The sequence below is a fragment of the Mchenga conophoros genome, linkage group LG9, assembly GCF_057382185.1.
Source record: "Mchenga conophoros isolate Kocher_MC1m ecotype Shallow Benthic linkage group LG9, M_conophoros_male_GT1.1, whole genome shotgun sequence".
NCBI classification, from domain to species: domain Eukaryota; kingdom Metazoa; phylum Chordata; class Actinopteri; order Cichliformes; family Cichlidae; genus Mchenga; species Mchenga conophoros.
This window is the reverse complement of record NC_140534.1, coordinates 18,362,395-18,377,851: the sequence shown is the minus strand read 5'-3', so window position 1 is coordinate 18,377,851 and position 15,457 is coordinate 18,362,395. Positions and strand designations below refer to the sequence as shown.

Sequence of the window (15,457 nt, the reverse complement as noted above, 5' to 3'; positions counted from 1 at the left end):
TTTTTCCAAGTATTGAGGGATGAATGTGCAGATTTGGATGAATTGGTTACAGAAAATATTTATTTTATTTGTAAAATGATTGCAAATATAACTGTTATTTAATGTAATACAATGGTATTCTCTTTATGTTATTACATAAATATTTTTTTTCTGCATCCAGATTTCTTAAGCTCAAAATCCTAAAGATTGAGTAGGTTAAAACCTATCTTTCTTATGCTCTGTAGCACTTTTTAAGCATCAATGCAACGATGCAATGGCCAAACAAACAAGCAGAACAAACCAGTTGATAGTATTTGTCCAAGATGGAGCAGTAAATCAGAGGAAGCAGAAGATTACTGGATGGAATAAGGGGACTGTAAGATGTTGGTGGTCATCAACCCGTTTACAATTCCTCTAGAAATTCCCATCACCTACTTGAGGCGAGACTTGCGGCTCTGATCTAAACACAAATGACCTACTTTGTCAAACCCACAGTCCCTTGTGACAGTACATTTGAGAGGAAGATGTTCTGGTATAACGTAGCAAATTGCATGGAAGTAGTGCAGCAAGGCTTGAAAGAGAAAATCTTCCCAGGGGAATTTGCAAGCAGGGGCTTTGCAGGAACATCCACAATAAAACCACATAAGGACCTGGGGATGAAAGTATAAGTAAACCATCAAGACAACATCAGAGGTGGCAGAAAGCTGCAGTCAGCAGCTGCAGTAGAAAAGAAATGATCAATGTTGGGCAGGAAAGTGAGCAGACTGTGGAAAACCTGGGGTAGATAGTTGTAGGATCCCAGAACTCACAGAACACCGAGGATGTTGGGACACCCACTGACATCCCAAATAACAGGTTTTCATAGCTCCACAACCCTCCAACAGGTGCTGCCAACTCTGAATGATAGAGGAAGGGCAAGTTAGCACATCTGTAAACAAATAGGCCTCACCTGCTGTCTTTTATTGTTTCATTTCAGATCTAATGTGGTTGAATAAACAGTCGAAATTCTAAAATTTATGTCAAAGGTTTACATAACCTATCAGTAAAAGTAGTTAGAGTGTTCAGCTATATAATACACATAGAGGCAGTCAGAAATCCACCTGCACGCACTGTGCACACAATGATGTGAAAAAGCATTGACAGCATTTCGAAAGTTTTTTTTTGCGTTTTTGTTTCAGATCCAATGAATCTCAATATTAGACAAAGATGACCTGAGTAAATGTTGATTCAGTTTTGATATAACGGGAAACGGCTGTCCTGACCTACCTGGTCCCATGTGAAAAAGTCATTTTCTCCTAAATCTGGTTGTGCCACTCTTGGCACCAAGAACTGTTTGTTTGTTTGTTTTGTTTATTTTAATTTTTTTTTTACCATGAGGCGAATGTCGTAAATTTGAGGTATTTAAACAGGATTTTTATTCAAACTGGCTGTATGAGATGAAACTGCTTTAAAAGGTTTCTAACATAAACTTGATCAAATGTGGGAATCCTTCCATAGACCTCAGTTCTTCTCTTAACTTACCTGACTTCCATTCGTCGTTCTGATATTTACTGAAAAGTAGTCACATGTGATGTCAAAACAAAAAAAACAAAAAAACAAAAAACAAGCAAAAAAACAAAAAACAAACCCATGTTACACTTTCCATTGCACTGCACAGCGCGTTTTTTGGGTGTTGGGATTTCCTGTCCCATAACACAGAATTTGTCCCTGCGCCATCTGCTCCGAGTACATCACGCGTGGTGCAACACATTGCGTCACAGCGTGTTCATAACGTACCCTCCTGCTGTGGCTAAATACGAATGGGGAAGTCAGAGTTTACACGGTGCAATTGAAGGCAACGCGGGAGAGAGAGGGAGAGAGAGAGATTCGTTCATCAGCTCCTTTTCCGTCTCTGGTCACTCGCTCTGCCTCCTCTGCCGTGTCACCGGAGATAAAAAGAAAAAAAAAGAAAAAAAAGAGGAAGGAATATGGTTTCGTGTGACGCTCCTCCCGTTTCAGCAGCGCTGCTGTAGCGGATCTGTAGCACGAGCAGGAGGCTGGGGCTCGGTCCGGCGCAAACCCCCTTTATACCTGAAACAACCGCCTTCCCCGTTACCGAGCAGGCTGCAGGAGCACTACCAGCACACCGGGACACATAAATGGGTAAGGTGACGCTTTTTTCCTCTCTCTCTCTTTTTATTAGCTTGTTCTTTGTAGAAATTCCCAGAATAGCCTCCAGTGCCTCTGCGCATCTGGATGGGGACAGGAATCAACCTCCGGTCCAGATGCGCGCAGGGTTCAGCCTCTCTCCTTCCTCCCCACCTCACCTCCCCTGACGTCGCTCCATGCATAGCAGGGCTGTTTCGAAGGCGACCGCAGGCTCGGGGTTGTACTCTCGCACATCAGGCTTTATTCACGATTAGAAAGCCCGCGCGTGGGAGTTGCAGCGCGTCCGCACGGGAGCGATTTTAGGAAAGCAGCGCCGGGTAGCATTGATGAGTTGCAGATGTTGACACGTTTACATTCGCTCTCTGTCTGTCTGCCCATTGTGTCCCACGAAGTCTCCCCAGCTCTGTGGATGAAACAGGCCTTACCGTTCTCATCATCGCCATTATTTCCCACGGCACTGCGTTGTTGCACGCAATTCATGACTATTAATTACCCACAGAGTCCGCGGACGAGTAATCAATTACAAGTACAAATGAGCGGATTGTCTCACAGGCGTCATGCAGACTCGGAGGTTCAACTTTGGTTTCCATGCTACTTTCCCCCCTCTTTTTTAAAATCTCTAAAAGAATTCCTTATATTTATTATTTGAACGGCTGACTCACAGATCAGCAGCACTCTCTACAATTCTAAGCAGTAATTAAGATATTTTGCAGATATTTTCCAGTTACATCCTATTGCTTTTAAATACTTTTTTTTTTTTTTAAATTGGAGGTCTCTCTCTGCAGGCACGTAAACAAACAATACAAGGCTGACCTCAGGGGAAGCACGCTTATAAACAACTTTCAATGCTGGAATGCCAACTGGGGAAAGCAGTAAATTACCCCAGAGGCCCACAAATCCCTGTAGTCACTATGTTAAGGTGTTCGGCTTTTAAACAGATCATAAATATGGTGTAGGGGAAATGTTTACAGGTTAAGAATTCACCACTAACACGGTGCACAGTCTCTTAGTTCATTCTTTTTATAGGTTACAGGATGACTCATTCACACAAACTGCTGCTTAAAAGAGAAAAAGACAGTAAAAGAGCACACGGATATGACCTTTTTAAACCCAGTAAGCCTTATTGGTTAAATATATAACAAACCAATCTGTTGTTGTTGTTAATCCACTCAAGTTAAATTAAATAATTTTTAATCAGCCAGGACATGTTTGACCTTATAGCTGTCATTAAATCACTTTTAATTGTTCAAACATACATGCCAATTAAGTAGCATTTAAGGTGGGTTGGAGTAGGCTTCTTTTCTCTGGAAGAAGACACTGTGCTGGTAATTTTTATACAGTATTGTAGCCCTTCATCCATGGTTGGTTTTTGATTTAGCCATGTGTTAAGAGAAAAAAGCATATTCTCAGAAACTAGACAGTGTTTTTTTTTTCAAAGCTTTAATAAAAAAAGGGTATGAACCTAACCTCGCCCTTAACTGAAGATGGATCGGCATCGATTTGCTGCACGTTTACAGGTTAAGAATTATTATTAAGTTAATTGGTTAATTACTCAACTCCAAGGTATTGTCCTGAACTACACCTGGAGTATTGTGTCCAGGTTTTACATTTACTTTGAACAAACACCAGGGTGGTCAAATATGAGAAACACCTCTGAATGTACAACCTGAGTGCCAACTATGGTTTTTGATGATTAACATATCAATAACAGCCTTTATTGAAGAAGTGCTAGAATGATTCAATTAGACCGAAACCTAACTCTCTGTGACCACCTGAAATGTAGCATTTTGCAAATGTTTTCTGGTTAAAAAGATAGTTAGCTGAGCAACCAAGGATATCAAGTTTATGTATATATAGTGCAGTCAACTGAAAATCCTGAGTTATGATAACTTTAGATAGCTCGCCTCTTGTACATTTTGTAGCTCAGGCCACTGGGTGTAGTTCCTAAGTGACACTGTGTGCCAAGGGACTCTAAACATCGTAAGTATTTTTAACTTAAGCACTTGAATTCGTAATGAACTCATTAGTGATGTTTAATTTGACAAACATCTAATCACCCTTGGATTGAGCAGCTTAAACTCAGAGTATGTCATCTCTTAGTTAGGTAAACATAAAAACCTACAATTTTTATAACGTTTCAGCATCAGTAAACAAGTATTTGTATATTTAACTGCGTTTATTTACATTCGTAGTTTCACTTCATATTTTTCTCTGGGCATCTACACCCCCATTCTGCAGTGGCCTTATAGTTTGAGAAAGCTTGCGTGCTTACTTGTTTGCGTGTTCCTGCACACATCGTACAAAATGAAGGCCCAGACATCAGGCTTACAGTGGATTGCAGCTTTGTGTAATGCTTCAGTTATCAGGGAAAAAATAAAAAGTGTCAGACATTCTTCTCTTTAACCTTCAGAGGCTCAAAAGTGTAGTAATAAAAAGGCTTTCTTTCTTCTTTTTTTTAAAGTCTTTACATTTTGTGCATTCAACCATTAAACACAAAGACAATAAACTTGTTAATATATGCAAGTTTCACTACTGCCATTATGATACTGTTTGGCCAAGAGCTGTTTCACTTTTGTCGTCTGAAACTGAAAAGCTTTCTCTCTCTTCCTGCTTTTGTTGCCAGCATTGCTCACCTACGCTAAAACCCCAAGAGGAATGCACTTGGGGGTTATCACTGGGAGTTCTGGGAAATGAGAGCGCTGAGAAAGGGGCAGCTCGAGCTGGGGGTGAGATTAATAGATTTTTATCACAAGATGCGCTCGACAGCAGAACGATGAGCGGAAAAGCGGCTGGAATTTCTCTTTAATGTGGGGGAATTTGCTGAAGCCTGTGATCTGATCCACAGTTGGAGTGGGTGGCTTTGACTCCCAGTGGGCTCCGGTCCAGAGTGAATGTTTTACAGAGAGCAACACACAGCTGCTCTTGACATCATCAGCCACAGCAGCACTGAAACTCACCCACAACTAAACACAAGTCCGCTATTAACCAGTGAAGTGGCTACACAGCTTTGCAAAGTTCACTGTGTCTGCATGTGTTGCTTCCTCTTATCTAAACTGTCTTCAGCTTTTCGGGGTATGCTGCGGGCCCATCTCGCTTCTTGTGCGAGGGTGTATTTCTTGACCACTTGAGTGGGAGTTTTATTTTGTCTGCAGGCTTTCAAATATTCACTCTTGTCTTCTCAAGGCTTTTTGTCAGTCTCCTTTTGCTCTGTACTGACAACGTATTACCAACTGCATGAATATAGAACAGACAGACTACCACAGTCGATTAATCATTTCTTCTTTAAAACATCTCAAAATCGTTTGAAACTTCGGTTACTGTCACTCATGCAACGAAAATGTGCAGTTAGGAAGAGGAAGAGAATACTTAAACGTAATTATGATTTTGTCTGATATCTGCAGCTGATGTCTAAAGGCTGCAGGAGCATTAATTGTTAAGCTGTCAAAAATAGACTTCCTGTAACCAGAATCGCCTAAATTAACTGTAATTTTCACTGTTTCTCATCAAGAGTTTTATTGCATTTCATGGCACAGTGAACAATGACAGATACCCAACTAAGCCTCATGGTCTGCACTTGCATGGTGATTTATGACTAAAAGATAGCCCTTCAGAAGTCTCGGTTTCTTGCCGCTATTGTCGATATGGTCGCTACTGTCTGTTGAATTATGGTGGTTTCACTAAGATGCAGACAGATAAATAGTCACTTGTTGGGTGTTTGTAAATGATTAACCTCTGATAAAAACTGCACTGCATTATCGCCACAGGCTAAAGTGATGCTCGCTGTGTGTTTTCCCCTTATAGCTGACAGGTTATCTGGGTTCTAAGGTTTAGGTAATGCTGGCATCTTATTTAGTAAGATGTAACTATATACTCTCTACAGAGGTAGCATGTTAGTATTTCTCTTATTGAAAAAACTGGAATGCAGACCTCATCGCTGAGAAGTCCAGTTCTGCAATTCATATTAGGAGAAGTGACTTGTAGTAGATGCCTAGTTGTCAGGTAGAAAGCTAGCTGTCACGCAGAGCTACCATGCAGCTAATACTTTAATGGGTGAGATAAAAAAAAGTAGTTCTTGTAGTGGGAAATAACCAATCCAGTCCAAAAGTATTTCTCTAAATGTGCTTTTTAACACTCTTAATGTGGAAGTCTATGGGTATTTACAAACTGGTCTCAAGTGGCTATTAGAGGAACTGCAGTTGTTGTCACTGATAAACATGTGCCACTTAACGCCATGTAACACATTGCTGCAAAAACAGCAGCAGTGTTATCTTTTATCATCGCTCTCATGGGCCATCAGACGAGCTCCCTTCATTGCCCTCTTGGCTCATTAGTTTTCTTTTCCCAGTCAAGCAAAAAACATGTATTGTTTCTAGAAAAGTGACAAAGGAAATCTAGATAAAGCCCTATTTTTTGAAACAATGATTCAAGTTCATATTCTGACTTCCTGCTTTTGAGACATATCAAATTCATCTTTAGAAAAACATACACGTGCATTATAATTCCCAAATTGTATAGCTGCACCAACACAAGCAAAAAAATCTAACAAAGTTAGGTGTAATCTTTGTGCGTGTGGTATTACCAAGGAATTTTTATCTTAATATGTTATCTTTACAAGTCATTGCCGACATTTGAAACATGTCCTTGCTATCTCAATCCTCCTCACATCTCAGCATGCCATCCAGAGGTCAAACGAGGCGACTCCTAATGGGCTCTTTAACTAAAATACCCCCTGCAGCTGCCTGTATTCTTTTGGTTTTGGTGTTTTGGTGTTTACATATCTAAATACCCAAACCAATGATGTGTTACTCTAATGGGAATAAACAGTAGCTTTGCTGGGTCCTTTTAGTGCCACGGATTTAGCACAGAGGGCGGTGCATAAAGAATGTGTTTGTGGTACTGAAGGACTGTGTGATCCAGAGTAGCAGTGTGGTTTTTTGATGGGTTTCTTAATAGAGTTTGCACAATAATAAGGAATAAACATTATTAGACTGTGAGTGACAACTGGAACAATATATTTAATTTAGTGAATTTCCCTATTACGCCTTCTTACCTCATCTCTCTTTCCTTTTTCACTGTTTCCTGTCCGAGTCCGTCAACAGGCCCAGTTCAGGATAACCTCTGCAAGTTTCGACTGGGCTAATTGGTGATCAGGACTTAAGCTAGTTCAGACCCTGAAGTTCCTCAACAAAACAACAAACAATTTCACCATTTTGCTTGCATATGCAAGAAAAATGGTGAAATTGTATGAACAAAACAAAAAGGCATAGCCAAAGATAAAAAAAGATGAAATAAAAGACAGAAAAAGGGAGTAAAAGGATGGTGGGTAAGGCACTTCTCTCTGATTGGTATGTGTGTGTGTGTGTGTGTGTGTGTGTGTGTGTGTGTGTGTGTGTGTGTGTGTGTGTGTGTGTGTGTGTGTGTGTGTGTGTGTGTAAGTTTGTGTACGTGAGAAAAATATCTTCTTCCCCCTTTCTTTTTTATGTGCTAAAAAAATAAAAGACGAGCCGAACATGGGATCACGAGGTAGGCCGTAACAGTGGACCGTAATCAAGACACAACCACACAAAGACCTGTAGTAAAAAAAGAAGGAAAGAAGGCAAACCACACACACAAACACACAGAAAAGGGGGATTATAAATGGATAATGTTTAAGGAGTGAGGAGTGGGATAATTAATGTATCGTTAAGCACTCAGCTTTTGTATAAACAAGACAAAGGGAGCCGAAGACAAAACCCGCCACATCCACAGCCACAGCCTGTTTACCCTGCCGCCATCTGGCAAGTGAAACACAAGTATCCGCTGCCGAAACACCAGACTTCGGAGCGGTTTCTATCCCCGTGCTTTGAGACTGCTGAATTCACCTCCCACACTTCAATACGGAAATAGTCTCTTTTTTTTTAAAACAACTTAATTAATAATTCAGTTATCTTTATTTTCATCTGTGTGTAGCAAATCAAAAGTGTCTTATACAATCTATCTTTGTGTAAAGATCATTAAGGAAATCTTGAACTTGAATCTGCTTCCTTTGCTGCTACATCAAGGCTTTTTTGTACTGCATTACATTCAGATTTTTTTTGTTATTCCAAATGTCGCCCTCAGATTGCTCAATTATGGAGTGTTTCCACCCTTCAATAATATGCGTACGTATTTAATTTTATCAAGTTAAAGTTGTTTCCCTTTCAACACGGTGGGGACTCAAATCCCAGCAGATAACTTCCTCTAGCTCTGTGTGTACGCAGGGATGTCAGTGTGCAGGTATACAGCTGCCTGAATTGGACTTAACTGAGTTAAGCCCTGTACGCGGGACTGAGTGATCTCCTTTGCACCTCAGCTGCTGTCGTGCAGTTTTCTGTGTGCCACAGATAATCAATCCAGGCTGTTTGCTTTGTAAGCTCATATCTCCACTGGAGGACTCTGCTCTTTCTGCATAGCTTCACATGTGACGGCTCTTCCTCGGAGCCCATTTGGCGTTAACGTTGTGTCACTTTTAACTTGCACCCATCTTTGCACTCGGTGATGTGCAGAGCCACAAGCTGTCGCCTTCTTCAGCGGGGCTTGGTGGGTGTACTGCAGTGCCTTGCCCTGTTCTGCCACTCAGTTCTACTGTAATGCAGTTTGCAAGACAACTGCCATGAGCTATCAACTCACAGAGCGCACTTCTCCTTACTGAACAACCTGCCACTTCCCCACAAACATTACAGCTGAGATTAGTAAAAGAAAAACACGTCCACGTCGCTGTCTCAGCTGCGACTAATCTGTAGAGCTACCTCAAGCCAGAATCATATCCCCCCATCTGAGCAGCAGACCAACTTGGACTACAGTCGTCTGTTGTGTCTCGTGGATGCCTTCCTCCTTCCTCTCAGTCACACCCTGACCTTCCACTCGGCAAAAGAAGTGTCTTAGTTGGTCTGGTGTAAACCTTTTATGCATTTAATGCTATATATATATATATGTGTGTGTGTGTGTGTGAAAGAGGGTGTTGGGGGGGTGCAGTCCTTCTGAGTCATAGCAACCCCCTTATACTCTTGTTCCCATGGTTACCGAACCCCTGAAACTCCCCTATTGCATCCCCTCAGTTTGCTGCCTACACGGTTTAGGCCTCAGCAGCCGGTGCATGTGTGGGTAAGTGTGTGTAGAGAGCTGGCCTTAATAAGCAAAATGTGATATGACACATAAGTGCATTTTTTACAAGTATTAACAGCTGCACAGGCAGTCACAAGATGCTTCTGAGTGTGTGAAAGTGTGAGGTAGTGTGTTAGATGCTTTGAGGAAACTAACATAGTGTGTGTGTTATATGTTTTTATGTTACTGTTTCAAAGTTAACGATCTCAGAGAATTGGGTAAAAGATATTTTGCCATATTACAGTCTTCAGTATGCCGTGCATTTCGACTTATTTATATCTTGACATCTGAGTGCTTCCTGTCAGTGCACAGCACAGGCATGTTTTTTTTTTCAAGATTTCTTTAATGGGGTGGTGAGAACAAAAAGCCTCAAAAACCTCAAACAAAACCCTTCAGTGGATATACATTACAAGGATGTAACAGTATGGCACTGAAGTATACGAGTCATCAAGGTTATGTAGCTTATAAGATTCAGTCATGTTTAAATCTGTTGAGTGGTAGAACTTCCTGTGTTGTATCAACTTTACCTTTGGAAACTGTGTAAGGTGGGCAGTGGACCAAACAGCTGTGATACATATTAGTTTCCAGAACTGGGTAATATATAGTTTATATAGTTTTTGTCTAATTAGCACATTAAGTGAGTAAAGTAAAGCTTACTTGTAAAGCACTTTTGATGGACACCAAGAGAAAAAAACAAACAATAAAACCAATAATTTTTTAAAATCAGCTTTTAATAACTTATCTGAATCAATGAAACAAAGAGATGAGAATAATTTGTAGTACAGTTTGGAGCTACGGCCCCAAAGGCCCAATCTCTGTGTTTGTTTTAAAATGAGTACGATGCACCAGCAGTAACCTCTGCTCCGAAGACTAAAGGGATCAGCTGGAAGAGTAGACCAATAAAAGCTCTGAGATATACTGAGGTCCTCACCATTCAAAGCTTTAAAGGTTAAAGCAGTAGGTTTAAAAGGAACTCTAAAGCTGACAGGAAGCTCCGATCTTAAAATCTGAAGGATCTTAGGTTTCGTGTTTATTTTATCTTATATGCCGTTGCTTTACATTGTTTTGATATGTTATATTTTAATTTTTTGTGTTTTATTGTGAAGCACTGTTTGATTTTTTGCTGTGCCATATAGGGAAGTTTTACTTACTTACTTTTAGATTTTGTCCAATTAGCACAAGAGGTTTGGTAGGACACAATTTTGTTAGAGGCTGCAGGAATTTTTTTTCTCCACTTCCCTCTTGCTCAAATTAAAACACCCCCACTGACTCAAAGGGAATAATTACTGTCTTCGAGTTACTTTTGAGTCATCTGCAGGAGGGTTCATCTGAAGTGTTTACAGGACACCGAGCAGAACTGTGCGGGAACTTTTTGACCATTTTTATACCCACAAGGAAGAACTTGCAAGCCAAAGTAAATGTCTAAAAAAAGCGAAGAACACTAACTTAAAGTGTGTGCGTGTTTTTTTTTCGCCTCACTTTTGGCTATTGTGGCTGGATGGGTCATGCTGACTTTTTACTCTCCACTTCTTTTGGGAAATAAGTAGTCTCAGCTTTCGGTCATTTTTACATGACTCATTTTAAACATTTAGTGAGTATAGACATAAAAACAGATATTAGCTGCCTTGAACAGCCAGTGTCCTGATTGCAATGGGGATATCTATTTTGGGGCACTAGACCTAATCAGGCTACATATTCATCTGTGTGGGGGTTTGTTTGTGAGTGTGAAGCTGTAGATTGCTCTCCTTCTGGTGTATGCGTGCTGAAGGAGTCGCAGGAAACAAGATATCGTGATTTGAAATTATTTTATTTAGGAGATTTAACAAGATCTTGTGAAGCAAAACACCAAACTGTTGTCTTGTAAGATGTTTTTCATGTTTGCATCTTGGTTTCCATTCGTCTTAGCTTCTCATGTGCAGACCAGTGATTTTTGGTTATAGTGGCCACTGATTTTTACTGTTTCAACATTATTTTAGGCCACAAGCTGTCTCTTATAGTAATTTCTATGTGTAAAATCACTCTTTCTATCCAATTCCTGTCCAAGACCTATCCAAAGAAGGAGAGTGGAAAGCTACGTCCAGATAGGTTAAAATTAGCCAAAAGTGTAATTTAAAATGCTTAAATGTGGCGTATTTGCGAAAAGCTATTTCAGCATATGTAAAAACTGAATATGCAACGTTTTCTGCACTTTCTGTAAAATGTATTTACCGAGAAATACTGCTGCGTTTTCAGTTTGTGGTGTCGCTATGTGGTAAGCCACGTACATGCAATGTGTGAGTGAGAGCGCTTTATATTTTTTATTCCGGCTTTTATGTTCCTGACAGTGAGAAGATAGTGACAGATGTGTTCGACATTTCCTGAATAAATTTTGTTTGTTTGTGAGGTATTTGTGGCGAGGACAGGTGGCCGCACAAACAGTTTGTGTCGGCAGAAAAGCAGCGACTGGCAAAGGAAAGGATGATAAAGGGGATAAACAATGCAGGTTTTTAAAATGCAAAAGCAGCTCGATTTGCATTCGGTGTTTCAGAAGCACACACACACACACTTTGGTTTGTTAACAACTAAATGCTACAGGACACCTTTAATTGGCGAGTCCCTTTTTTCCCCTCCCAGGGAATGAACAAGTGTTTTGGAGTCAAATTCAAAGATTTGTGTTCTGCTTTCACTTTCAATTAATAAAGAAAACCTTGATAATCATCGAAATGACTGGAGCAGAGACAAATTATAGAACAGTGTGGTGTCTCTGCAGTGTGATTTGATCTTCAACTCTCTCTTTTGCCCTCTGCACACAGTGGAAGCCGTGGTGGAGTTTGATTATGAGGCTCAGCAGGACGATGAGTTGAGCCTGACGGCGGGTGACATCATCGTGAACATACGGCGAGATGAAGGAGGATGGTGGGAGGGCGAGCTGGGTGGACGCAGGGGGCTGTTCCCCGATAACTTTGTCAGGGTGAGTAACTGCAAACAGTCCCCGCCACCTAGATGTCTTCTTCCCTCATCCTGAAAGACTTTGGAAACCCACATGAGACCCTCCACCAATAGCAGCGGAGCAGACATGTAGCTGTGGCGGGTTTTGGGTGTTTGTTTGTGTTGCTATTTTTGGGCAGCTGAACACACACTCGACATTTCTGCAACATTATACTCTTTGTAAAGTGAAGTAATCTAAAATTAGACATAAGGTTAGGTCAAGCTAAGAAATAAGATGGAGCGTGTGGTTAGAATTTGCTTCTACCTTATATTTAGAAAACGATAATATTGGTTTCACATACAAAATACTGAGTGATGACAAATGAACAGGAAAGCCAGCAGAAAATGTCTCAACAAAGGATTTTCGGGATGGCGGTGGAGTGCAGATCTGCTTAGCGTATGAGTCACATCATTTTTCATGCTCACCATCAAACCATTCAGCTAACACTCATTCTCACCACTGAAGCGGAAGCAGTGAAATAAATGTAATTCATCCCCAGACTGAATGTCAAAAAATAGCATGCAGGGAGTGTCTGTTGTTTGGATTAAACCAGTAAACTTTTGCAACTGTTCTGTAATCCCAAAGTGTTACTTCACAGATTGCGTTGTTATCTGCAACAGACAATGCAATCAGAAAAGCAGAGGAAGTAATAAAGTAACATAAATCAAGATCTCTTGCAGCTGACACTTTGAATCTATATCATTTCTTCATTCATCTTCATCTAATATATTCACTTCCATTCAGGTGTTTACAAACACACATTTCAGTCTTGTGATATTTGCCTCTGAGCTCAAGTAGCCTCAATAAGCGTTGGCTTCACTCAGTGTTTGGAGAAATTTGAATGGCCTAAAAGTCATCATCCACTCTGGTTTGTAGGATTTCTCTCAAGATGTTCACGATGATATATGGCCTCCTCTGGCTTCTCCGCTTGGATTGCACAAATCCGGATCTGTTGTTAGGAAATTCTCTCCATTCCTTGAATCCCTCCAGCTTGCAGATGTGCAGTGGTCATTAGTTGTTACTGCCTCAGATGAACCAGCATGTCCCAGGTGTATTCAGTAGGAGGCATATTAGGATTAAATTCTGGCCAGGGAATGACTGTGCTACTCTGGCAGTGTGTGTGTAGGCAGTGTAGGAATGTTTGGGTCTGGGAATGTGCTCTGATGGGCAATCATGCCAGCATCCAACACACTTTAGTCTTCTTCAGTCAGTCGTAGCATGGTGGCAGTGATAACAATGTTGTGCATGCAGTGTTTTCTGGTAATAGTAAATTTAAAGAGAGTTTCTTTGTGTTTGGTTTACAATTACCAATCTCCCCCCATTGATTAAAACTAATTAACTGGAGTTGGGGATTGAAGTGATGTACTAAGAAATGGATTTAAATGGTAAATGGCCTGTATTTGTATAGAGCTTTACTTGGTCCCTAAGGGCCCCAAAGCGCTTTACAAGTTCAGTCATTCACCCATTCACACACTGGTGATGGTAAGCTACATTGTAGCCACAGCCACCCTGGGGCGCACTGACAGAGACGAGGCTGCCAGACACTGGCACCACCGGGCCCTCTGACCACCACCAGTAGGCAACGGGTGAAGTGTCTTGCCCAAGGACACAATGACCGAGACTGTCCGAGCCGGGGCTTGAACCGGCAACCTTCCGATTACAAGACGAACTGCCACTCTTGAGCCACAATCGCCCATTTAAAACAAAGTAACAGTAAAACTGTTTAGTTGTTTACTGTTATTGGGAGTTAAAATGATTAGTTAACGAATGAATTAGACTTTTATTGTAAAAGTTATTTAAAAATAGTTTAAAAAGTTACTGATGTTATTCTGTTCTCTTATTGTCTGATTGATGACAGGCAGCTGATATGTTAGACACAGCTCAGCCACTAGCAGCAGAGCTTCCAGGTCTACCCAACAACCACAATGGGGTCTGAGAGGGTAGTTGAAAGCAAAATGGCAAGCTATGCGTATGATTCAGTGTAGCGTGGCCACAGAGGTCAGGTTTCACGGTTACAAATATCTTCAGACCTCACCAGGTTGAAAGTGAGAAAGTTTATTGGCGATCACAAAGTTCCCCTGGCGCAACAAATCAAATAAATTCAAGTATCTCAAAAATGTGAATGTCAGGTTTTCATTTATGATGGTAAATCTTTCTGTTTTGCAACCACTGCTCGGATGAAACGAGGCAGCTGAAGATATTGCTTTGGACATTCTCACTGTCTGGAACAACAAATATTTGTCAGAAAACTTTTAAAAGACTAGCGTCATCTGCTTTTTCTGTGGTGGAAAATGTGCCTGCGAGCCAGCTTCTGCTCCGAGGTCTTCTACTTTGAGTTTGTTGGCTCGGTGATCGGAATAGATCGAACACAGTTGTAGGTATATGATTCAGGAATGAGGAAATTCTCACAAAAAGTTTCTGGTGTGTAAAATAGTCAGTGTGTGGTGACAATAAGAAGGAAGTACCTTGCTCACAGTCTCATGAGAGGAAGTAGAAAAGTGCTACAAACCAAGGGTAACAGGACTCAGCAAAGAAGTGCATCTATTGTCAGGCTGTTCTCTGTGCAGTCAGGCTTCATTTGTGCTGACTGAACGTCAGCGCTCGCATTCACTGTCAGAGAGCCGGACAATGGGCCTCCAGAGGCTTGGCGTGGATGTTGTGTGTGTGTGTTTGAGAGAGTGTGACAGAGTGAGGCTGTGAGTAATCCAGTAATACCAAACTGGTCTGTCACAAGACTGCAGTTATGGGAATAAGTGACTCTAAGCTTTGCCATGTGGAGGAATGTGTGTGTATGTGAAGATCTGTGTGTAAGGAAGTGGAGGATGTGGACACACAGGTTTAAGAGCGGTGACAGGAAGTAATTGTATGCACGCGTCATTGCGGCTGACAACAACCGGGAAAGATAACTCACTGTAATCCTGATTTTTGCGTTTTTCAGCTTTGGATGTTTTTGTCTGGCTCGGCTCAGGCTAACACTAACACACTCTATATTCTGAAACTTGTTAATGGAGTTGAATTCTTTAGATGATATTAATAATAATGACCCAGTTGCATTTTCTTTTTAGATTTCTTCTTTTTGCTGCAGCCTTTTCCCTCCAAGAAAACAAGTCGTTGATATCCTCATCATCAACATCCTCACAGACTCTTAGCAGAGGTGGAGGACATCCTGTTTATGGGAAATGCTGTAGCCGTGTGACCTCTGTTCATTGGACAGGCACATATTGAAAATCAGTATCACAT

At 41.0% G+C, this 15,457-nt stretch overlaps 1 protein-coding gene and 1 long non-coding RNA gene across 5 annotated transcripts in view; one reads left to right on the top strand and one right to left on the bottom strand.

Annotated features, from left to right (window-relative positions):
* Positions 1-46: 46 nt before the first annotated feature.
* On the bottom strand, positions 47-1,785 carry LOC146567125 (uncharacterized). Of its 3 annotated transcripts, none has more exons than XR_014893880.1 (3): positions 1,501-1,785; positions 755-875; positions 47-629 (listed from the first exon to the last, which is right to left on the bottom strand). It is a non-coding gene; the product is annotated as an uncharacterized LOC146567125 (long non-coding RNA). The 3 variants fall into 3 exon arrangements; XR_014893879.1 differs by having other exon boundaries at positions 789-875; XR_014893878.1 differs by having other exon boundaries at positions 47-875.
* sh3kbp1 (SH3-domain kinase binding protein 1) overlaps positions 1,775-15,457 on the top strand; it is a 45,831-nt gene continuing 32,148 nt past the window's right edge. For both annotated transcript variants that reach the window (XM_085286741.1, XM_085286740.1), the window contains exons 1-2: positions 1,775-2,121; positions 12,042-12,199. In XM_085286741.1, coding sequence (XP_085142867.1) covers positions 2,118-2,121; positions 12,042-12,199 — 162 coding nt within the window. In that variant the 5' untranslated portion in view covers positions 1,775-2,117. The remainder of the gene's footprint in view (positions 2,122-12,041; positions 12,200-15,457) is intronic.